Here is a 24,972-nt window from a genome sequence, read left to right on the forward strand (position 1 = left end):
ACCTAAGGCTACAGTCCACCCTAAGGCTACAGTCCACCGTTACTGCGTAGTGCTAAATCCCCAGCGACACCATGGATAGGCCAGAATCAAGGTGTCCTCCACCAGGCTCTCTCCGACTACTGGTCCTTACGTGCCTCCTGGTGAGTGCTACCGTTTATTATACACTTCTTGTCCTGAAGCCGCTAAGGGAGAAGAAGCTGCTCTTGGAAGTCCTAGGTGTCCTGGAGGCTGTTCAGCGTTTCTGGGTTACCAGCACCCCTTCAAGTCTGCCTTATGGGGATAAATGGGGCTGCATTCTATGAGGGGAGGAGTGCTTGCCGGTGCAGTATCTCCTAAGCCCCGTAGATAAGATCTTTGCCCAGTGCAGTTACAGCCTTCCTACTGTTTCCTGCAGGCTGCTTTGTCATCTCTGAAATGTCTTAGAAAGTTAATGTTAGCAGCTGAATAGGTGCAGATGTGGCGAGGACAGGACTGTGGGGAGAGTCCCTAGCCCAAGGTTCTGCCTGATCCTGTTGTGGGCACACACACTTGGGGTGATGACTCCCCTTCTCTGGCCGTTATTTCTTCATTTGTGAAAACTTTTTGGGCACTTTTGTTCAAGTTCTGGATTTGTAGCCAGGAAAATGTATAAGCTGATAGCTGTGTTGATCTCAAGGTATTTACAGATTCCGTAAACTAGCTTGGCTATGCTTCATCTGATGGGTTAGTGAGGTTTCCTCTGCCTCATTCCAGACTGGCGAGACCCACTAACTTCTTAAAGGCCACAGGAAATGCTCTAGGACAGAGAGAAAGAAGGCTGGAATGCTGGGGCAGTCCTGTAGTCCCAACACCCAGGAGGCTGAGGCAATGGAATCCTTGCAAGTTTGAGGCTCGTCTGGTCGATGTAACGAGTTCAGGCCATCCAAGGTTACATATCAAGACCCTGGGAAAGAAAGAAAGAAAGAAAGGGAGAATGGCAGGATCAAGCAGGAAATAACTGAATATACATTACATTTAAATAATATTTAAATACATTTAATACAATTTAAATAAAAAATTTAAAGGTACATAGCAAATATACAAAAGATATAAAGTATAAATACTTTATAACATGAAGACATTTCTTTGAAACTTAAGTTTGGGGAGGTGGCTTAGCCACTAAGGGCTTGTAATGATCCATTCAGATCCTCTGAACCTACGTGAGGAAGAGCCAGGCACAGGGCACACATCTGTACCCTCCGCATGGGCATGGGGGGTGATGGGGACCACCTAGGACAGTCTAGCTGAATCCATGAACTCCATGGGTCAGTGAGAGACCTTGTCTCAAAAATCAGCATGACCCTAGATAAAGAACCACAGGTAACTAAGACATTCTGAAGGCCGGAGAGGTAGTCTTCCCCAGGGATGAGTTCCCTATCTGGTTATCCAATACCAAGTGGTCAGCCCTGAAATTATATATAAGTGTGTGTGTGTGTGTGTGTGTGTGTGTGTGTGTGTGTGTGTGTGTGACTAGATAGGTTGAGCAGATTGTATTTATATATATTAATGTATTTATATACGTGCAATAATAACAAAGAAAAGGAGAGAAAGTGGGGGTGGAGGGAAAAAAGGGAAGAGAGAATGACATGATTATATTTTAATTTTGAAAGGATTTTTTTTAAAAGATCTTCGCTTTATTCTTTATGTACAAAGACTAGCATGGTCAGTTTCACTGGGTAGACAGCCTTAGATAACCCATTCAAGGTTTCTCAGTCCAACTTAATGAAGCCATGTCCTCCACATACTGACAGCACACAGTCAGCCCTTATTTCTAGATCAAACCATAGCGACTAGAGCAAACGCGGCCGGAACGAGAACCCTGGCCGAGCTTCCGTGGGTGAGTCCAGCAGAGCTGCTGGTGACTCATCTTGCCTTCAGACGGCCAACAAGGAAAAGGGCTTAAAATAAAAAAAACAATTTTTTTTTTCTGAGACAGGGTTTCTCAGTGTATCCTTGCCTTTCCTGGATTCACTTAGTAAAACAGGCTGGCCTCTAAATCACAGCTATTGATCGATCGATTGGCTTGCCTCTGCCTCCCGAATGCTGGGATTAAAGGTGGGCGCCACCATGCCTGGCCAAAGGGATAATTTTTATAAAGGTGTAAAAGCAATTGAGAACGATACTCAGCATTGACCTCTGGCCTTCCCAAGCACATGTGCATGTGCACGGGTATGCAAATGTACACACACAACGCACACATTAGAGTCAGATCTTTTCCCGTTAAGGTGAATGTTTGTTATGGCATTGACAGTGGTGAGTTACTTGTAGTGAGAATTCTGGTTTATTTAAAAAACACAGCAGTATTATAAAAATATGATTTTGTTTTAATCCCAGGTGTGAGGTTATGGAGTTGTTTTGCAGCAGCTGACTATGATTTGCCTCGTGCTCTAGCAGAGGCGTGGTTTTGCCAGATGTAGATAGTTTCTGCAACTGTGTGATGTTTGGAATTCTGGGGACTTTTCAGAGGGTATATAAATGCTAGGATCCCAATAGGTGGGTTGTTGGTTGGTTGTTGGTTGCTGTTGGTTCCAGTTTGTTAAGAAGTTGTGTGCAAGCTGGGAGGTGGTGGCACAGGCCTTTAATTCCAGCACTCGGGAGGTAGAGGCAGGCGGATCTCTGTGAGTTCAAGGCCAGCCCGGTCTATAAAGTGAGTCCAGGACAGCCAAGGCTACACAGAGAAACCCTGCCTCGAAAAACAAAACAAAACAAAAAACACAAAGCAAAACAAAACAAAAAAAAGGAGGGGGGAAGAGAAGAAGAAGTAGTTGTAGGCAAAGAAGAAACAAAAAGGAAAAACTAGATATCCTGATGTCGAAGATCAAAGTTGCCTCAAGGAACTCAGGTACCTAATCAGCAGGAAGTAGTCTAATGATAAAGTCACCCCCTTTCCTCTCTATCCTTTTTTCCCCTCCTTTATCTAGTGTTAGGGGGTTGAAACGGTGGAAGAAAGAAGAACCCACAAAGTAGCAAACGCTGGTTACAGAGCATAGCTGCCTTCCTTCATAGTGTTTCTGTCAGGGAATGTAGCGCTTTCCAACCATCAACTTTGCATTCATATAAGTAACTTTCTAAAGTTGCCATCCACTATTGGGTCCATACTGACCTTTCACGCTTATGATACTTTGTTAATGTCCACAAACAATGCTAACTGTCTTGGGTGCTAAGGTGCTGTCAGTACAGAAATGAATGTTTCCCGTCCTGTGTGGGAGGCAGTAGCAACCACAGTGTATTCCACTGTGACAGCTGGTCTGATTCCCTGCTTGCTGGATGACAATAGCATCTCCTTCCCAGCCGTAAGCCAAAATTGCCTCCAGACATTTCTCAGTCCCCCCCCAGAGGACAAAAATCACCCTGTCTTGAGTTTCTGTACCCCCTGCTCCGGGTTACCTGAGCTAAGCTGTCTTAGGTAGCACTGGCTAGTCTCTTCCCTCTTAGTATTTTGGCTGTGAGCTCATCTTATCCTTCCGGGGCCTTCACCTGCTGCCTGAAATGCTCCAGATCTTTCCAGATGTTTCCGCTGAGGAACAGACTGAGGGCGCTTCTTTCCTTTCAGTAACATTAGCACCTTGTTCCTTGTTTGTGGGTCAACCTCCCCATGATAAGTGTTCCCTTTGCTTTCACTTGTGCTCAAGCCTCATGTTAGGGATCTTGAACTGGGGAGGGGGGCGGCAGTGGTGGTCACAATCTGTGCCCCAGCTGTCACTGAGATGTCAACTAAAACAGCCAAACTGTGTGAAGCAGAAAGAGAAGTTTGATTCAGTGCCGCCCCATTGGGGAGAGGGATGAGGTGAAGAGACCCAGTGAGCCCCATCAAGTCTATGCTCACTGTGAAGCGGGATTTAAGGAGCCAGGGACCTGGGGTCCAACCAGGTATTTCAGCAAACTGTCAGCTGAATGTGAAATCGATTTCTGGGAGGTTCTCTCTCTCTCTGGCCAGTGTCAAGTACACAGCCTTTTTCTTCTCCTAGCACAAACGCCAAGGGGGAGGCTAGTTTTTTTGGGGGGGAGGTCCTTCATTTCAATAGTCAAATGGTCAGATTGAGGGACGCATTTACTGTAGCCAGGCCAGTAACACTTACAGTGGGTGGCCCCGGAGTCCTACTTACGTCACCGAGCTAGCTAATCTTGGCACCACCATCTCACCTGCATACTGCCAGGCCATTTTACTAGCCTGTAAGTATTTATCGAGAGCCTGCCATGTGCCAAGAGCTAAGCTAGAGCCGTGGCCCCAAAGCACAGTCCTTCCCTTATTGCGTTAGTGATTTTAGACTGCTCTTCTTCTTCCTCTTCCTCCTCCTCCTCCTCCTCCTCCTCCTCCTCCTCCTCCTCTTCTTCTTCTTCTTCTTCTTCTTCTTCTTTTGGTTTTTCGAGACAGGGTTTCTCTGTGTAGCCTTGACTGCCCTGGACTCACTTTGTAGTCCAGGCTGGCCTCGAACTCACAGCCTGCCTCTGCCTCCCAAGTGCTGGGATTAAAGGCGTGCACCACTCTTCTTCTTTTTTTTCCAAGACAGGGTTTCTCTGTGTGGCCTTGGCTGTCCTGGACTAACTTTGTAGACCAGACTGGCCTTGAACTCACAGCGATCCTCCTGCCTCTGCTTCCTGAGTGCTAGGATTAAGGGCATGTGCCACTACCCACTGCCTGGCCTCACCTCTCTTCTTATCAGAACCCTGGCCACGCATGCAGTCAGGCAGCACAAGTGTCCTCATCTCCAGGCCCTCACTGGGGCTGATGGAAGGAAAGGAAGTCAGTTTTACCTAGTCAGAAGCCACAGGCTATCAGCAAGGGCGGGCGAGGAGGTGCAAATCCCTCCCTCCCGTGCTTTGAATTTCTTATTATAACCAAATGGATTTGCACTATGGTGACAACAGTGACAGCTTCCTTCAAGAGGATGGCTTTTTTCCCCCTTGCTGCGGGGCTATTGGGTCAGTTCAGATTCTGTGTTGAAACGGATTAGTATGAGGTAAGAAGAATGCTGCCAAAACATTAAAATCCAACTAAGGACATTAAAACCATTGCACAGTGGGTAGGAGAGATGGCTCAGTGGCTAAGAGCACCGTCTGCTCTTGCAGAAGACCTGGGGTTGGTTCCCAGCACCCATGTAATGAATCATAACCACCTCTAACTCCAGTTCCAGGGGGGCATCTCCTGGCCTTTGCGGGCGCCTGACATGCATGTGATGCACAGATGCAAAACACGCATACACATGAAAAAAAATTTTAAATGTAAAACAAGAAGAAAACCATTATTCCGGGCCGGTCAGGAGCTAGAGTCAGGACCCTTGAGATAACATGAGATGGAGGGAGGAAGGAGGCTCACTAGAACCAAAGGTAAGCCTGGGCTGGGAGGCAGGGGGGACAGTTGCTGTTCAGCCTGCCTGGGTCCCAGCCTGACTAGGTTGCCCACTGTCCCTTTTAGTGATTCTTTGATAAGCCTGGAATGGAAGGCACTTCTGCTCTTTCCCTCTCAAGTGTCTCGTCACTAAGATGATGAGAAAACAGTACTGCAGATGGGTTCTTGCCCGCTTGCTGTCACATGGCTCAGGATCTCCATGTGGTTTTCCGGGCCAGTGAATTGACTTTCCAACAGGATGCTTCCTGGTCAGGCTCCGTTCCTTGCCTCCTCCTTGTTCTACCTTGATTGACCTCGTGGACACTGTCCTACTGAAAACCTCCCAAGTCCCTGTAACCCAAATCCAAACCCAAGCTACTCAGGCTCAGCCTTTCCTTTGTAATTGTAGCCAGCTTCATTTCCTCCTGAGCCAAAATCTGACTTATTACAGATCCAATTCAACCGGCTCGTGGGTTTGCACACTTGGTGTCCAGTTAGCCTTAGCATTTTTCGGGTTAGGGTTGGGAGGGGCAGAGACCCTCTGGAGGAGGTGGGTCCCTGGAGGTGGGCCTCCAGGTTTCTAATTTGGAACCTCTCTAAAGTCTGCTCCCTGGTATGGCAAAGTGGGAACCACCAGCTCCCACACATTGCCTTCACCATGATAGACTATTATTTTGTTTGCTTTAAATGTTTCTGATCTTTAAGGTGTTCCAAGGGTGTCTCTGTGTGTATACACACATATATGTATATATTCGCATCCATGTGTTTGTTCTAACGCAGGCACATACCTGTGCAGTCAGTGCTGAGTGCTGTCCACTGTCGCTCTCTGCTTTATTTGAGGTAGGGTCTCTCTCTCTCACTGAACCTGGAGCTAACTGACTGACTGGCTAGACTGCTGTCTCTTGTCTGCCTTCTAGCACCGAGATTATAAGCATGTGCGAGCAGGCCTGGAGTTTTGCCTGAGTGCTGGGGACCCACATTCAATCCCTCACGCTTGTACACACCCACCAGCCATCTCCCTAGCCTGACCGTGTTCTCTTAAACTAAGCCCAGGGGAACCCTTCCTCTTTTAACTTGCTGCATGGCAGGCAGCTGGTCAAAAACGATGTCAAGAGGAATGGATGTAGAAAACTGGTGCTGAGCAGTAGTTATCTTGGTGTGATAAGCCTGATGCTGTTGTGTATTGGTTTGTGGGGGGAAGCCGGAACAGTTCGCAGTTGTGGGCTAGAGGAACCCCACTGCTGTGAATAGAGCCTTGAGGGGGTTGGTCAACTATGGTGGGAGTGCGGAAGGCCAGCAGAGTGACAAGTGTGGGTGACAAGGATTGTGCTTCTGAGGTTCCTGAGCGGAACAAGGACTCTGCTGCTGCTTTTGTGGTCCACTTGACACAAGCCGGAGTCACCGGAGAGGAAGGAGCCCCAGTTGAGAAAGGCCGCCATGAGGTCCAGCTGTAAGACATTTGCTCAATGAGTGGTCAGTGTAGGCTGGATGGGGGGTGGGGGTGGGGTCAGGCCCATTGTGGGTGGGGCCACCCCTGGCCTGGTGGTCCCAGGTTCTGTAAGAGAGCAGGCTGAGCAAGCCAGAGGAAGCAAGCCAGTAGGCAGCACCCCTCCATGACCTCTGTATTAGAAGCCAGAAGGCGATGTCAAATGCCCTGGAACTTGAGCCACCAATGGTTGTGAGGTGCTAGGAATTGAACCCAAGTCCCCTGAAAGAACATCCAGTACGCTTAACATTATTATTATTATTATTATTATTATTATTATTATTATTACTATTACTATTATTATTATTATTGAGATAGAGTCTTGCCATTGGCCTAGAGCATGACGCATAGGTGCCACTAGGTGCCACCAGGGTGCTGGCTGTCCAGTGACCCGCAGGGTGCTGCCTATCACTGCATCATCAGTGCTCAGATTACAAGCATGGACCACCCAACCCGCCTTGTCCCCTGTGGCTTGGGGCGGGGGGGAGGGAATCTAACTTAGGTCCTCAAGCCACTTGACAGGCACTTTACCAACTAAGGTAGCTTCCCAGGCCCTGGGCATGGAGATTCTAAGTTGTAAAGCAGGAATTCGTGGATGGGGCTGACAGTGCTTTCTGGTCTGGTGGAGCAGGGAGTCGCTGACCTGTGTTCCTCTTCCCCCATCACATAGCTCCTGACAGCTGCTCTGACGTATCCTATGCTCAGGACCCTCAGCCTCCGGCTCCACTCCTCCCTCACCTGGAGCTACGTCCCTGGTACCTACTCCATCGTTTTGGTCAACTGTCCCAATGAGCAAATCGCCAGAGACATTGCCAGGTATAGTGCAGGGGCTGAGTGGCGCCCCGAAAGGCGTGGGAAGCTGCCAGCGTGCTCTCTAGGGGCCATGTTGCGGCCCTTGCCTCGCTTTGACAAACCCTTTTTGTCCAATGGTGGACTCTGTACTTTCTGCTTGGGGTGGGATGAGGAACCCACCTGGTCAGAGTGACCCCAGGGCTGGCTCGCTCGCCCCCTCACTCGAGGGAACTGCAAAAGCCTCCCTGGGGACACCTTAAATCTCCAGTTGCTAGTCTAGCCCCTTTTCTCACCCCCTTAGCTCTTAAAGTTAAGGAAGAGGCTGCCCTTTGGATTGGAGCGATTTTTCTAGAACCGACTGTGGTGACCCGGAAGGAGCACCGGGTTTGTAATTACACCACAGTTTTAATGTTGCCTGTGCCACTCTTATTTATGTGGCTTTGGTGGGGGCAGGAGCTAGCTGCATGGAGATGGGGATCAAATTCAGGACCTTGAACACACCAGGTAAGGATTTACACGCTGAGTTGCCAAGTAGCAGTATGCTACCTACCTCACAGTGCTGTCGTGGAGCGCAAATGATACGAAACCTCCAGAACGCACAGCCCAGAAAATGGAATAAAGTAGGTGCTTACTTAATACATGCATCAGAAACCCCCATCTTATCTGCCTATAAATAGATCTCTAAAAAGGGCTGGTAGGACTTTGCCCTTTTCTTCCTGTCTTTTTGTTTTTGTTTTTGTTTTTCGAGACAGGGTCTCTCTGTGTAGCCTTGGCTGTCCTGGACTCGCTTTGTAGACCAGGCTGGCCTTGAACTCACAGTGATCCGCCTGCCTCTGCCTCCCGAGTGCTGGGCGGCTTCTTCCTGTCTTATAACGGAAGAATCTTAGAGATTAGGCTCACAGTCATAATGCTCAGAGGCAGACAGATAGGTCAATTGGCCTAGGGTATAATAATGCCAGATGATGGTGGATGGCAAACTTTGTCCTGCCTGGAGGTTGGGGGAAGGGAGAATGGGAAAGCGCTGACCCAGGAGTCACACACGTACCTTGCGTACTCTGTGACACTTAGTTACAGCAACCGAGGGGCGGGTATCACCTTATCACGCCCATCTTCTCACCAGCGCATCCCGCATCCTGTGACCACACACACAGCCTCTGAGGCGAGGGGAGAAGCAGCTGTGGGGTGGCCGCTCAGAGGGCGGGCTTAGTGTGCTGGGGGTGGGGGGCGGTGAGAGGTGGGGTCAGGTGGCTCGCACTGGGCCTACCGAAGACAGACCTGGGCTCTGCCTGGCTTTCCTGCCTGAGCCGCTCGTGCTCAGAGATGGGCAGGAGCTGGCGCTCAGCTCAGTTGGATAGACGCGCAACGTGGTAACGTCCGTTTTGAATTGAGGACCCACATAAGCAAGCTGTGTTTTGGTGAGTATAAAGTACTCTGATATTAAATATTGGTAACAAAGTCAGGATTTTTTTTTTTTTAAATACCCGGAGACCCAAACCATGTACCTTATCTGTGACCTCTGTGTGCCTGGCACTGCTGTTCTTCTTGACCCTTGGAGGGTCTGAGCTTCGTGGGCGTGGCTTGATAGTCTGCAGTGTCTGTGCAACTGCTCTGTCTGAGATGGAGTTCAGCCACCGCCAGCCCACCATTCTTTCTCCTCCTCCTCCTCCTCCTCCTCCTCCTTCTTTTCTTTTCCTTTTTATTTTCAGTTGTGATTTTCTTTTTGCATAAGAAATCTCCACAGTTGTGTGGTCTGTTACCTGAGGACAGAGCTCTGTGATCTGGGGCGGCGAAGCACACCTTTCCTATGAGAGTGTGGACGAGCAACAGATGGGTAGCTCTGTCTTTTGCGTTTGTACACCACGGCTGGGCACCCAAAATGAACATTTCCAGTAGGTGGTTGGGTGGGTAAGAATTGATGAGGTTGTTTGCATGGGTCTGTTTTGTGTGTCTATCATCAGTAATTTTCCAAAGCAGCCAACAATGGTAGGCGGTGGTGATAAGATATTAATATGGAACTTTAAGTAGAAGTTAGCACTTAGCTCGAGGCTCAAGGAAAAAGAGAAAAGAACAGCTCTCTCCTTGGAATATCAGAGGAAGAAAAGGACCAATGAGTGGGGCTTGGATAAGGTTTTTGTCCTGGGTCCAGGCACTTGAGGCTGTGGTAAGAAACCTTTAAAACAGTAAAAAACAAAACAAAACAAAAAGCCCAACAAAAACAAAACCCAAAAAACCCCCCAAAAAACTTTCTACTTGCCAAAGTAAGCCCTGGATAGTGTGTTTCTGCTTGGGGTTCGTTATATGTGCTCTGTGTGGTCACATGGGCATCTGCAGGTCGGCCAGGTGTGTGCTGAGCTGGGGGCGGCATCATGAAACGGGCTCTTGGTAGTAAAGGAGGCCTGAAGCCACCTGACTAAACTGGTTTTTCATCTAGTCAGGTGCAGAGGAGAGCTGCCGATCCCTGAGCACGTGCGTTTGCAGCAGGAAACACTGGGCCGAGCTTTGGTCTGTCTACCGTAGGCCCAGTGTCAGCCTTCCCCACCCCTGTTGAATGATTACTAATATCTAATATTAATAATAATCTTAATAAAATCATCTGTTATTCCTTAACCAGCTTTATACCCAAATAACCACACAGAGAGACCAGGATCTACTTAAGTAGCCTATAGCACAATGCTGCACAATAATTGCTCCATCCTAACCCCCATGCTAGTGTAGTTTCTCCAATTCTGATTTCCTATGTTATACTTGCTTTAAATCGTCTCCTAGGCCTGGTTCATTTCTCCTGGGGTTCCAAGTCTTCCCCTCATAGCTCCATCCTGTCCTTCCTGCTCTTTCTCCTCCCCTCACTGGACCAGGATGTCCCACCCTATTCTCTGTTATCGCTCAGCATTGGCTAGTTGGTTTTTACTGGCAACACAGAGAACAAATGGTGACGTGTTTACACCAACTTGAGACAGGAGATACTTAGAATAAACATCACAATGCAGTGTCTGGATTGAAACCAGATAGTGGGGTGGAGAAATCAGCATTTGAACGAACAAAGATAAACTGTACACACTCCACAGGAACATTGTACCATTATTACCCCCTTTAAGTCCAATAAAAGGCTCTTTTGTCTTCAATAATAAACTAATTATAATAATTATTATGGGAACAATTATAAAAACTATTAGGTAAGATTTACATTCATAATGTCCAGTCTGTATGTATTTGGCAACTTAGGAGAAAATATTATCTATCCTATTTATGAGCGTCTAAAATTTTGTCCCTAAATTATTTTCTGTCAGTCTATTAATCTAAAACATCTATCTAGACTTTAAAACAGCTTTTAAAATTCCTAAACAATTAAGCTTAATTGTAAAACTATAATAATCTAGTCTTCAACTCCATCAGGGACTTGAGAAGGAATATTAATTGCCTGGGTAAACAGGAAGTGCAGGCTAGCAGCTTCCAAAATGAAGAAATGACAGAGAGAGTTTGCTGTCTGCATAGCCACCCAAAACTTTCTATAATGTTGGAGCATCATCTTCAGCCTTCTGGCCAAGTATATCTGACAGACATATTTGTGAAGCAAGAACTGTTAAGGACTTGCTTACCCTGTCTTGGCAGAGTTCGGCAGTCGACTCAGCCTGCATGCAGGCTTACCCATTTCAGGCAGAATTCTGTCTGTGGCAGAAATGAGGGCATTTTTTGCCCAGTAGCTTGTTTGCCACATTTGAAGCCATCTCCATAAGGAGGTTCTTCGATGCCTATCATCTTCTTTGAGGTAGGATGGGTGCTGCCAGGAATTGACATGTATCATTGTTAAAGAAACCTTAAAATAATAAAAATATTTTAAAATACTATATTCTGTAGGCTTCTGAGGTTTTTTTAAACCTATTTATTTTTATATAATCTAACTATCTATAAAATCATATCTTTCTCTTAAACCTAGGTTATATATTCCTGTGATAAATTAGACTAGCATTTGGCATGACCATGAATTTGATTGATTACCTATTAATTTGTATATAATATGTGTGTTAAAGATAAACTTAAATTTTAATTTTATACCAATGTATCAAAAATAAACTTACTTTTGCATTAATATACAAAATTCTCTATCAATGAATTAAAAATAACCTTATTTGTGAGTAGCAATTAAGGCCTTAAGTTGAGAAGTAGATTCAATAATCTACTTTTTGTTCAATCATTTCTCTATATTTTTTCTATATTCCCCCTTCTATCTTTTCTTTTCTTTCTTTCTTTCTTATTTATTTATTTATTTTTTGTTTTTGTTTTTTGAGACAGGGTTTCTTTGTGTAATAGCCCTGGTTGTCCTGGACTTGCTTTATAGACCAGGCTGGCCTCGAACTCAGAGTGATCTGCTTGCCTCTGCCTCCCAAGTGCTTGGATTTCATAGGGCCCAAATAAAATTGGGAAAAAAATGGTTAAGCAAGTTAGCAATAACATTTGTGGTTCAGGCTCAACATATTGAGAAATTTTAGGCTTACTAGAAGTCCTGTTTGGAGCAGTCTGAAACGCTGGGCCAGTTGAGATCAGGAGATTTTTCAAAGTTCTCCTGGGAGCAGACTGTGATGAGCAACTGTGAGGCTGGAACATGCAGGAGGCTGGAACAGATAGGTCAGCATCTCAGCCTCCTGGAGGACAAATCCTGTCAGGTCTGATGCAGTATCAACAGTGTCCAGTTCTTTTGTTCTGAAAATATAAAATTTCTCAAAAGCATTATACAGTCCTTAAATTATAAGTTTACGAGATGTGCAGGATGCACAGATCAATTAAAGAGAATGCCTCCCATTTAAAACGACAGGCCAGTTGCCCTGAGCAATAGAAAAGAGATTATGTTTTAAATAAACTTTATATAAACTCCCATTTAATTTTCATGCTCAAGCATACCATAAGCATCTTGTACCTGTTTAGAGGTTTAGGCTGGTTTTCTATATTTGCTATTTTTGTCCTGCCCTTTTCCATACGGAGTGAGTGGCTATGTCTTTATGGGCTTTTTTTTTTGTTTTGTTTTGTTTCTGAGACAGAGTTTTTCTGTGTAGCCCTGAATGTCCTGGACTTGGTTTGTAGACCAGGCTGGCTTCGAACTCACAGAGATCCTCCTGCCTCTGCCTCCCGAGTGCTGGGATTAAAGGCGTGCGCCACCATGCCTAGCTACTCTGGGCATCTTGTACCTGGGTTTTTTCATGTGTTGTGGCTATCATATAAAATGGGTGGTAATGTCTTTTAAACAGCGTTTAAAAGCTTACAACAGTTTTTGACTGTGGGAGGCATGTAGCTAGTATGTTTATCTCCCAGCCTAACCTTTAGCAGTAACCAAGAAAGAACCGGAGCCAGTGGCATCAACCTGTGTTGACGGTGATAGGAAAAGTGGCCTGTCAGCAGCGGGTTCCTGCCTCAACTTCATCATGTCAACAGTCTGATCCAGAATTCCAAGGTCTGCCTGTTGAGTTAAAGGCCTGTGCTATAATTGCCTTGTTTAAATTTTTTTTAAAAAAATCTCAAATCTAGTCAATTAAAAAAAAATCTCATATTTTAGCAATGTCAAACAACAAAAATATTTCTTCTATAGGCAAAACCACAAAACCTTTCAAGCACAATTCAAGCGAAAAGAGAAGAAAATTTTTTAAGTTTTGGGTCAGTTGTGCCATTTCAGGCTACAATGGCTGAGCCCTGTCTATCATTACTTGGAATTTAGTTGTTAAAATGTATTTGGTGGGCCCTTCCCAGAAAGACTTGACAAACACAGCTAGAGAGTTTGGAGCTCTAGCTACCATCAACTCTATGGAGAAGGGTCCTGTTCCTTCCTTCCTTCCTTCCTTTTTTTTTTTTTTAAAGATTTATTTATTACTTATACAATGTATACTTGCAGGCCAGAAGAGGGCACCAGATCTCATTATAGATGGTTATGAGCCACCCTGTGGTTGCTGGGAATTGAACTCAGGACCTTTGGAAGAACAGCCAGTGCTTTTAACCTCTGAGCCACCTCTCCAGCCCCTCCTTCCTTCCTTCTTATTGCTCTGTAAATTAGCTTTGTATCTTTTGGCCTTTTCCATACCTTTTCCCTGAGCTTTTATAGAGAAGATATGGAAAACCATGATTACCACTTAACATATTGTAACCAGGTTTATAACAACAACAACAACAACAACAACAACAAAGAACCATAACCAAAGAGAGCCAGAAAAGAGTCCTTTGCGATGGTGCTCTCCGTTCTAGGTGTAGTTTTAGGCCTTGCTTTGTTTAGAAGGTTGCCTGTCTCCCTGTTTCGTCTCTCTAGCCCGCCATGTGTCCACAGCCAGTGTTGCTATCCCTGTGAGAGCTGAACTGAAAGGGTCAGCTGGCTCTGTTGAGTCCACTCTCTCATCTGCCTGCAGTATGCCGCCTTTTGCTTGTGGGTGTGCCTGAAGAGGCAGGATTCCCCCCACCACCACCACCACAAGGTTTCTCTGTGTAGCCTTGGCTGTTCTGGACTCGCTTTGTAGACCAGGCTGGCCTCGAACTCACAGAGATCCACCTGCCTCTGCCTCCCGAGGGCTGGGATTAAAGGTGTGCACCACCAGGCCCTGCCTAAAGACTCTTTTTTTTTTTTAATGATTTATTTTGCCTGCATGTATTTCTGAGAGAGAGAATTGGATCCCCTGGAACTGGAACCGGAGTTACAACAGTTATGTAGCACCATGTGGTCGCCGGAAATTGAACTCAGGACCTCTGGAAGAGCAGTCAGTGCTCTTAACTGCCGAGCCATCCCCCCGCCCAGCGGAGACAGTTTTTGACCTGGGAAGTTTTAAGTTTTAAGCTTGGGTTGTCTTGTTGGGAGCTTATTCCCCCATTAAACTATGATAAAAGTATGATTTTTAAGGGTGTGGATACTTGAATTTAGTTGGGTGCCGTATATTGAATGGTTATTAATATTTAATATTAATAAAAACCGACAGTTACTCCTTAACCAGCTTTAAACTCAAACAACCACACAGAGACCATGATCTATTTAATTAGCCTGTAGCACAATGCTGTGCCATAATCACTCCATCCTAAACCTCCACGCTAGTATTTCCATTTATAGTTCCCATATTATCCTTGCTTTGAAATCATCTCCTAGGCCCAGTTCATTTCTCCTGATGTTTTCCTGGTCTTCTCCTCCTGGCTCCATCCTGCTCTTTCTTCCCCTCACTGGACCAGGATGTTCCACCCGATTCTCTGTGATTGCTCAGCATTGGCTAGTTGGGTTTTCTTGGCAACACAGAGAACAAATGGATTGAAACCAGATAGTGAGGTAGAGAGGTCAGCATTTGAATAAACAAGGAGAAACTGTACACAGTCCATGAGAACACCCCCCCCCACCTTAACCCCCTCCCCCCAGCCCGCCCTCTGAGCGGCCTCCCCACAGCTGCTCTCGGTGTCCCTCAGAGGCTCTGTGTGTGTGGTCACAGGACATGCTGGTTTGAGTGTGGACATATAAGGTGATCCCTGCTCTTCTGTTGCTGTAACTGCATGTCACAGAGTAGGTCATTGATTTATAAATAAAGATTTATTTCACCTACGGCTGTAGAGCTGGGGAGTTCAAGAGCAGGCTGCCCGGTATCTGACGAGGGCCTTCCCCCTGCCATTATAATGTGGCACGGGGCATCCCATGGCAGTAGAGAGCCAGCATGGTGGTTCCTTCTCCTCCTCTCTTCCTGACGAAGGCACTAATTCCGTCCTCAGGGCCCTACCCTCACAACCTCACTAACCGCCTTCTGAAAGCTCTCTTTCTAAACTCATTAACACGATTTGTGGAATTAGCACAGGAATTCTGGGGACACACTCAAATCCTGCCTAGGGCCCCCCGCATTCATGACCTTCCGTGTCCAACACGGCCCTTCTGTTTCCGTGGCGCTAAAGTTTAACTATCTTCAGCACCATTTCAAAAGTCCAAAGTCCAGGGGCTCATTCGACCCAGGTTTGGATGAGACTCACTGTGAAATCAAACAGGTTACCTGTTCAAACAAGTTCTCCAAAGGGAGAAAGAAGCCAGAAGCACAGAACAGCAGCTGGTCCCCTGTGTCTTGGCGGTTCTATTGCTGTGATGAAACACCATGACCAAAAAGCAAGTCGGGGAGGCAAGGTTTTCTATGGCTTACATATCCACAGCACTGTTCCTCATTGAAGCAAGTAAGGACAGGAGCCTGAATAGGACAAAAACCCGGAGGCAGGAGCTGATGCGGAGGGCATGGAGGGGTGCTGTCTACTGGCTGCGCCCCATGGCTTTCTCAGCCCGCTTCCTTCCTTCCTTCCTTCCTTCCTTCCTTCTTCCTTTCTTTTTTCTTTTTCTTTTCTTTTCTTTTTTTTTTTTTTGAGACAGGGTTTCTCTGTGTAGTCCTGCTTGTCTTGGGCTCACTTTGTAGACCAGGCTGCCCTTGAACTCATGGAGATCCGCCTGCCTCCACCTCCCAAGTGCTGGGATTAAAGGCGTGCGCCGCCACTGTCCAGTTTCTTCTTTCTTTCTTTCTTTCTTTCTTTCTTTCTTTCTTTCTTTCTTTCTCAAGACAGGGTTTCTCTGTGTAATCTTGGCTGTCCTGTACTCACTTTGTAGACCTGGCTGGCCTGGAATTCACAGTGACCCTGCCTGCCTCTGCCTCCCAAGCTGGGATTGGCACCGCCACCAGCAAACCCAGCTTCAGCCTGCTTTCTTATAGAACCCAGGACCACCAGCCCAGAGATGGCACCACCCACCATGGGCTTCACCCTCCCCATCAGTCACTAATTAAGAACATGGCTGGCCGGGCGGTGGTGGCGCACCCCTTTAATCCCAGCACTTGGGAGGCAGAGGCAGGCGGATCGCTGTGAGTTCGAGGCCAGCCTGGTCTATAAAAGCGAGTCCAAGACAGTCAAAACTACACAGAAAAGCCTTGTCTCGGGGAGGGGGGGCGTGTAAAGAACATGCCCTACAGGCTTGTCTACAACCGGTCTTATGGAGGCATTTTCTCAGTAGAGTGTTTTTCCTCTCAGGTGACTGTCGCTTGTGTCAAGTTGACATAAAGCCAGCCAGGACACCATGTGGGTTCAACAGCCATTAGCATTCTAATTCTGAAGGCTCGGGATGAATTCCTCGGTTCCGTGCCCCACTTCCTAGATACACTGGAGTATTGGGGGTAGGGTGCACAGGCTGTCTGCAGCCCAGCCCCCATGGCTTTGCTAGGCTTAACTCGAGCGTGTGCTTATTACATGCTGTTTAGTCTCTGTGGCTACCTTAGCATTGCCTAAGTCAGGACTTACCAAGGTCCTCACCTACAGTTTCAGGATTGTTTCCAACTGAAGAATCCTCAGGCGTATGTTAAGCACAGCAGGGGAGACCCCCCTCCCCCCCCCATGATTGCGTGCTTAGGCTCCTCCCCCATGATTGCGTGCTTAGGCTCCTCCCCCATGATTGCGTGCTTAGGCTCCTCCCCCATGATTGTGTGCTTAGGCTCTTCTCTGAAGACTTTGGACTTGCTCCAGTGCTCACCTCCCTCTCTTCACTCTAGGGCCATTCTGGATAAGAAGATGGCCGCTTCTGTGAACATCTTGCCTAAGACGTCTTCACTGTGAGTTTTTCCAAGGCCAGCGGCGGGGAGTTGGGAGTGTTAAGGTTAGGTCCTGGATGACTGAGAGAGCAGGGAACAAACAGCGATCTGTCCGAGAACGCATCTGAGGCCTTTAATCAACGCTTCATAGTTGACTTGCATTCAGAGATTAATCAGTTTATGTCACCCAAAGGTGGGGGCGTCAGCTGTGTATAGAGAAAGGAGAGGAAAGCCATGCTAGTTGCTCAATTGCTCATTCCATCTTGAGCATGGCTCCTTAATTTGGTTTTAATTTTGATCCCTGAGCTTCAGCCTAGTCTATTGAATTAGTCTCTTTGAGGGTGAGGACTAACTTTCTGAATCTTTAAAATGGTCTCTAGAGCAGTGGTTCTCAACCTGTGGGTCATGGCCCCTTTGGGGGAGGGGTCACATATATCAGATACTTACATTACGGTTAATCACAGCAGTAAAATTACAGCTATGAAGTAGCAATGGAATAATTGTGTGCCTGGGGGGTCAGCACAGCACGGGGAGCCATATTAGAGGCCTCAGCATTGGGGAGGCTGAGAAGCACTGCTCCGAAAGCTTATTATGTAGCTCAGTGGTACAGTGCTTGCTTGCCTAACATGCACGAGGCCTTGGGTTTGCTCTCCAGAATAACAACAACAACAAAAAAAAAAAAAAAGGAAGAGGAGAGAAGGAATGAAAAGAAGGGCTAGTGGAGGGAAGAAGGAAGGGAAGGAAAACAGAAGGAAGGAAGGAGACCTTATGTGAAATCTTTTTTAAAAAAATATATTTTATTAATTTATTCATATTACATCTCAATTGTTATCCCATCCCTTGTACCCTCCCATTCCTCCGTCCCTCCCTCGCTCCCTCCCTCCCATTTTCCCCTTACTCCCCTCCCCTATGACTGTGACTGAGGGGGACCTCCTCCCCCTGTATATGCTCATAGGGTATCAAGTCTCTTCTTGGTAGCCTGCTGTCCTTCCTCTGAGTGCCACCAGGTCTCCCCATTCAGGGGACGTGGTCAAATATGGGGCACCAGAGTGCATGTGAAAGTCAGACCCCACTCTCTACTCAGCTGTGGAGAATGGCCTGTCCATTGGCTAGATCTGGGTAGGGGTTCGAAGTTTACTGCATGTATTGTCCTTGGCTAGAGCCATAGTTTGAGCAGGACCCCTGGGCCCAGATTTGCCCATCTTATGTGAAATCTTAAGTTAGGTAGCTGACTTCAAGAGATGGTGAATCATCAGGAATGTGCTGACAGCAGCTAAATGCATTGTTAAAATGGTTTGAAAATTGGACCCGTTGAGCCTTGGCCAACTCTAGACTTCTTAGTACGGGTGTCTTATAGTTAAGGTTTCTATGGCTGTGATGAAACACCATGACCCAAAGGCAAGTTGGCGAGGAAAGGGTTTATTTATTAGACTTACACTTCCATATCACTGTCAAAGGAAGTCAGGACAGGAACTCAAGCAGGGCAGGAGCCGGGAGGCAGGAGCTGATGCAGAGGCCATGGAGGGATGCTGCTTACTGGCTTGCTCCACATGGCTTGCTTAGCCTGCTTTCTTTTTTGTTTTTGTTTTTGTTTGTTTGACAATTCACCAGGCTTCCCTTGTTTCTTTTTTGTTTGTTTTTTTCCAGACAGGGTTTCTCTGTGTAGCCTTGGCTGTCCTGGACTCCCTTTATAGACCAGGCTGGCCTCGAACTCACATTGATCTGCCTGCCTCTGCCTCTGGAGTGCTGGGATTACGGGCGTGCACCACTGTGCCTGGCACCAGGCTCCTCTTGTGACTGTTACACTTTGGTTTTGCTCTCTTCTCTAGGTACTTTTGGAAGGGAGAAATAGAAGAAGCTACTGAGATCTTGTTGGTAAGTGAGCATGGAGGAGAGGAGGTTTTAGTAGGAGAGTGAGTAACATCAGGCTTCTTCCAGATTTCTGGAATTAGCGATGAGCCTGGGGATGTAAATCACTGATGACTTCTTACATGCAGGAGGCTAATCCCCACAGAAGAAAAACAAATACCACTAGTCAACTGGTTGAGGTTCTAGCCCCACCTAAGATGCCCGAAATTCATTAGCAAGCTAGTGACCGTGGCCTGGTGACCTTTGAGGGAATGCTAACTAGCTCAGTAAATGGACGATAGGGTTGGGGTTCGAGTCCCACATTGCTGATTAATTTTCTTCTTGTCACAGTTAATAAAGACAAAGACTTCCAAGGTCTCCAGGCTGTCCACTTATATGAGGTAAGGCTCATTTACCACAGGACCAGGCCAGGAGGTTCTAGGTGCTGAGCAAAGAAACCTAGGAAGTGGGAGATCTGGGGTTCAGCTACCGTCCCCCCCATAAGACTCCGTGTCCTCCTCTTTGTCTCAGGTCTCCGTCTGGATGCGGAGAGTAGAAATGACATAGTTTACACTGGTGGCTTCAAGATATTGGTCTCAGGGCCTCTTCCTACTTTAAAAAGATTATCCAGAGCTGGGCGTGGTGGCTCATGCCAGTAATCCCAGCACCCCAGGGGCAGAGACAGGTGGACCTTTCTGAGTTCGAGGCCAGCCTGGTCTACAAAGTGAATACAGGACAGCCAGGGCTACACAGAGAAACCCTGTCTCAGAAAAAAAAAAATATCCGGACTCTCAAAAACATCCTGGGCTAGTTTTTTTTGCTAGTTCCTAGTGATGCAGTCCTGACGCTCACACTTTGAGCCACAGGGTTGATATGAGTGGTTCACACAGTGAGCTCTCCTCACTGCTGAGGGCTCCAAGACTTTGGTGAAGTCCATAGAGAATTAACTTTTTCCCTCATAAGTGCTAAGCATTTTGAAAACTGATTTAAAGCTTACTTCAGATATCAATAAATGCACATATATATTAATAACACAAACATAACAAATACAGCAGTAATTCTAATTTTTTCAAAACCACTAAATTAATGAGATAGTGGCATCACTTACATTTTTGCAAATTGTGACTTAATAAGATGGCTGCTGGGGACAGTTTTAAGTTTGCAGTGACAAACTCGTGGCTTCAAAATGTAGAATTTTGGGGGGCTGGAGAGATGGCTCAGAGGTTAAGAGCATCTACTGCTCTTCCAGAGGTCCTGAGTTCAATCCCAGCAACCACATGGTGACTCACAATGGGATCTGATGCCCTCTTCTGGCCTGCAGGTGTATGTGCAGGCAGAGTACTGTATACATAATAATAAATAAATAATTTTTTTTTTAAGTAGAAATTTTTTTTTTTGCTTGCAAATGATTTTCTCATTGGCAATAAGAAAGTTGTTCCCTCCCATCCCCCATATCGGCGATGGGATCTTACATCACTTCACACCCACACGATGGAGCCGCGGTTCCTATCCGTGTTAACACTTGAAGCACGGGTCTAGGCAGCGGCCCCAGTGCTGGCCATGTGTAGATCACTTGGAGATATCTTTCAAATGTCCAATACAAGCTCTACCTCATGGGTTCTCGTGGACTTCACGGGTCAAGTACATTCTTTTCAAGTAGCCCCCCAGGTTGGCTGTAATGTGCAGGCTGGGCTCCAAACCCTTGCTCCCCATGATCAAATCCATCACCTTCACATCTTAGGATTTCGTGGCCATGTGGTGGGCAGCTGAGTCCCAAGTCTAATTATGGAGAAGGCCCCTTTGTTACCTACCACCTCAGCCGAGGTGAGAGGGTGAGGGACCTTGCTTGAGGAACAGCTTCCGGGTTAGGACCCCACAGTTCTACTTCTGATGTTGAAGTGTGACTTCCTGCTCCACAGTTGTGCCATCGTGCTTGGAAGGTGTGAGTCCACCCTCTGCCTCATTTCTATCTGTAAGACAAGTATCAAGCCACCAGGTTGTTATTCGTGTTAGAACGTACGATGTGTATCTATGAAGTGTTTCACTAGCTCATCTTACCCATAAGAAGTCTGATTCTTTGAACTCTGTATGTCTGTTTATATATATATTTTTAAAAAAGGTTCTGGCCTGAGTGTCCATGAAATGAGCTCATGAAGTTGATAATCTTCAGATTCTGAATAAAACGATCCAGCTTCTCGTAAATGCTGTGGTGCTTGTACACACAGTAGGATTGGTTAGGCACCTTTTGTTTTTTTGTTTTTTTTTGTTTTGTTTTTCTACACAGGGTTTCTCTGTGTAGCCCTGGCTGTCCTGGACAAGCTTTGTAGACCAGGCTGGCCTCGAACTCACAGCGATCCACCTGCCTCTGCCTCCCTGAATGCCGGGATTAAAGGCGTGCATGTGCCACTGCACCCAGTTTCTCTCCTGAGAACTTTCCAGTGCCTCTAAGTTGATCAGGAAGTAAGCAAATAATTACTGCCCCATCCAAAACATGAGAGACTGATGTGAAGAGGCCTGGCATCGTGCGCTCAGCGCCAGGTGAAGGAAGCAGAGGGCAGACAGCTGGCTTGTCAGTAAGGGATCCCAGGGAAGGTCAGCGATTGTTTGGCCTTGAGGCTCAAGAGAAGGGATTTTCGTCGATCAACATGGGCAGTGGGGACGTTCTAGGTAGGGAGGAATATAGAGGCTTGGGAGAAGGGGCGGGAAGACACGGCAGTGTGTACGGACGGCGATGGTGGTGAAGAGTAGGGACCATGTGTGTGCATTGCTGGTCTCTAGCTAAGTCCTTTGGACACCTTGTTTTAGCTAGCCCTTAGCAATCCAGTCAAAAAGATCTGTTCTCATCCCCTTTTGGAGGGACATTGTGAGAAATTAAATGGCTTGTCCATAGCTGTCGAGTTAATAAGGGCAGACACAGAACTTGAGCCCGTAGCTCTAAGACTCTAAAGGCACCTGACCCAACTCAACATCTGTTGGATGGGGAACAGGCTCGGGCAGGCCGGGCCGTGGCACTGAGCAGACTGTAGAGGCCTCCAGAGAGCCTGCAGGTTGGGTTTTATCATGTAGGTTGATCCAGCCGCAGTCACTCACCAGAGCTCTGCTTTCTTTCCAAAGGTTGGCTCATCCCTTTGAGATGCCGGAGGTCTTCAGTATTCCCATGGACCAAGGAGACGCCCGCTATTTAAAATGGCTTGAGGAGGCCATGAAGGACTAAGCAGGCTGTTGGCTGGCTCTAGCCTTTCTTGACTGTGCTCTGGGGGAAAGCGGGCTTCCCTCTGCCTCCCGTAGAGTGTTCCTCACAGGACAGAGGAGCTAGCTGACCTCTGCATGCTGAATGAAGGGGCTGAGAATTTCAAGGCTGGGAGCGGAAGGCCAAGAACTAAACGGAACCCGCCTCCGAGCGCTGTGTGTTTGCAGGTGGCCGGAGGGGCTGAGGGGAGGCGGCAGTGAGGGTGAGGTTTCTCATCTTTAGGCACCGGGCTTACCCTAAGTGCCTAGGGTGTAGTTGCTCCTCTGCTTCTCATGAGGATGGATGACCTTGCTCACTTATCTGTGTGCAGGATAAATATCTTCTTCTAAAAAAAAAAAAACCAAAAAAACCCCCCAAAAAACCAAAACACCAAAAAAAAAAAAAACAAAAAAACAACAACAAAAAAAAAACACCAAAAAACAAGCTGACATGTGCTCTATTGAAAAGATGAACCGTAGTTGTAGTGTTTTAGGAGTCAGCAGAATGAGGTGTCACTGTTAAAGAGGCCTTTGTTGCCCCTGAATCTTGCAGGGGTGAAGCTGGGAAGGCGTTTCTTGAGCCTATACAGACTACAGAGGGATATTAGGGCTTCAACACAACCTCATGGATTAAGCATAAGTAGGTGTTGACTGTACCAGACTTAATATGATAGATGCAAAGATCCTGGAGACATAGGTTCTGAGCCCTGGGAACCTGCTGGGCCAGTGGGTTTTTGTTTTTGTTTTTGTTTTGTTTTGTTTCGTATTTGTTGTCCAAAGCTTCTGGGGCTCGCAGAGGAACGCCTGGACTTCTTGAGGAATGCAGCCACCACCCACACTCCAAATGAAGCTGTCCGAAGTTTGTAAACCGAAGCTGGGCATGGTGGTACACGCCTTTAATCCCAGCGCTTGGGAAGCAGAGGCAGGCAGCCAAGGTTACACAGAGAAACCCTGACTGCGGGGGGTGGGGGAGTGGGGGGGGGGAGAAGTTTGTAAATCGCTGTTGTGATTGTCCCCGTTTTATGCATTATCAAGAAAAACCACTTCATGGAATTCCATACAGGGAGGCACATTGATTTACATAGTCTAGCCAGCCATGGCTTGTCAGACTGTGGTGAGGGATCTCTGGTGACCAGAACAGGGAAGGTTGGGGATGCTGAGGCCAAGGCTGGGAAAAGGGAGAGCCAAACCAGGCCCTATCCGTGAGTCTCACATAATGGGGACGACAGGTGGCTAGCGTCTCTTTTATGGCAACAGCAGTGGGGGTGGGGGAGTGGAGATGGGGTGGAGTGGGGTGTTACATCAGCCAAGGAGAACCACGTTCTAGTTCTGGTAGCTTCTACGTGTCTCCTACCTTGATGCCCCCAAACTCTAGATGGTAAAGGGCCCCCATGGGCCCATCTGTGAAAACCTGATCAGGACTGTACACTGAGGCCCTTCAAAAGGGCCAGAGAATTCCACTAGTGCTTTTGAGGGCTGAGGAGTGAAGATGTCCTTGATCTTAAATAATCAGTTTCCAAGGTAAATGTAAATCTGGAAACCCCTACTTAGAACGACCCCAGATGGACCATGTTGCTTTTAGGATAAAGTGAAGCTTCTAGGTCTTCCTTCCAGAACAGCAAGCTGTTTCCGTCACTCAAGTCTCCCCCACCTGTGGCATATGGGTGAGCCATTGTGCACTGTCCCTGTGCTCATGTTAGCCCTTCTACCTGGTGCTGCTCCTCTGAAAAGCCTCCCTCGGGGCTGAAGGTTAGAGATGTGTCTGCTTCTTGCTGATCTATCGCACAAGGTTTGGGAATATTTCCCAAATTGACATTTCAGTTGCAAGGATTAAAGAAAACAAAGTTTTCTCTACAACATGGATTTACCTTTTCATTTGTGAAATAGGTAAAACTATATTTTTTTTCTTGAATTTTCTTAAACTTTAAGGGATTTTTTTTTTTTGGATGGGTGCAGTGGCGCATGTCTGTAATCCCAGCACTGATGGAGGCAGGGGCAGGCAAATCTCTATGCGTTCTGGGCCAGCCTGGTTTACAAAACAAGTCCAGGACAGCCAAGCTACACAGAGAAACCCTGTGTCTGAAAAACAACAACAAAACCAACACAACAAAAAAGAGATTTTTCTCCATGTGGTCTTCATTGATTCATTTTTTGTGCTATGTATGTCATCAAAATAAACCTTTCTTGGTGGCCTGTCTTTTGCCTGTGTGCAGGAAATTGGAGAGAGAGAGAGAGAGGGGCGGGGAGAGAGAATTACTTACTGATTAGCAAGCTTCCTCTCTTATTGAGTTAGGCTTATTTGTTACCCTCATTTTGTTGGTGAAACCTGAGGTGAGGGGGGCATGAGCCATGTGACCTTTCCTGCTCCCAGGGCTCGTTGGCCAATATTGGTCCACGAGGACAGAAGGAGGCGACGGATGGGGAGTTTGGAAGCCCCTCAGAGTACAAATGGAAATGACTGTCCGGGATCAGCTTCCGGGAGGCAGACGAACTTCATTCATCATGAAAGAGGGTCATATAGAACTTTAAGAGGAGTAGGGAGTATCCAGGGTGGGTAAACATCACTGGCTGGAGAGCTAAGGTACCCAGATGCCTCATTTACATGGGGAGGCATTCCAGGAATCCCAGCTGCTTGCTGAAAGGGTTCTTATCTGGAGAAAAGGGAGTTGGGCCTGTAATTTCCCTAAGGACTACGTGACATTCCTCAGGTAGGGGATGTG

The 24,972-nt window shown here is 46.9% G+C and overlaps 1 protein-coding gene across 1 annotated transcript; it reads left to right on the forward strand.

Annotated features, from left to right (window-relative positions):
- LOC311606742 (protein CutA homolog) lies at positions 1–24,449 on the forward strand. The gene is made up of 6 exons (XM_084798124.1): positions 1–140; positions 7,504–7,649; positions 17,138–17,197; positions 19,006–19,051; positions 19,376–19,425; positions 22,139–24,449. Exons 1-6 carry the CDS (start codon positions 72–74, stop codon positions 22,236–22,238), a joined length of 471 nt encoding a protein of 156 aa, XP_084654250.1. The 5' UTR covers positions 1–71; the 3' UTR covers positions 22,239–24,449.
- Positions 24,450–24,972: the final 523 nt, after the last annotated feature.

The sequence above is a fragment of the Acomys minous genome (genome assembly GCF_964271855.1).
Source record: "Acomys minous genome assembly, chromosome: 10".
NCBI lineage: Eukaryota > Metazoa > Chordata > Mammalia > Rodentia > Muridae > Acomys > Acomys minous.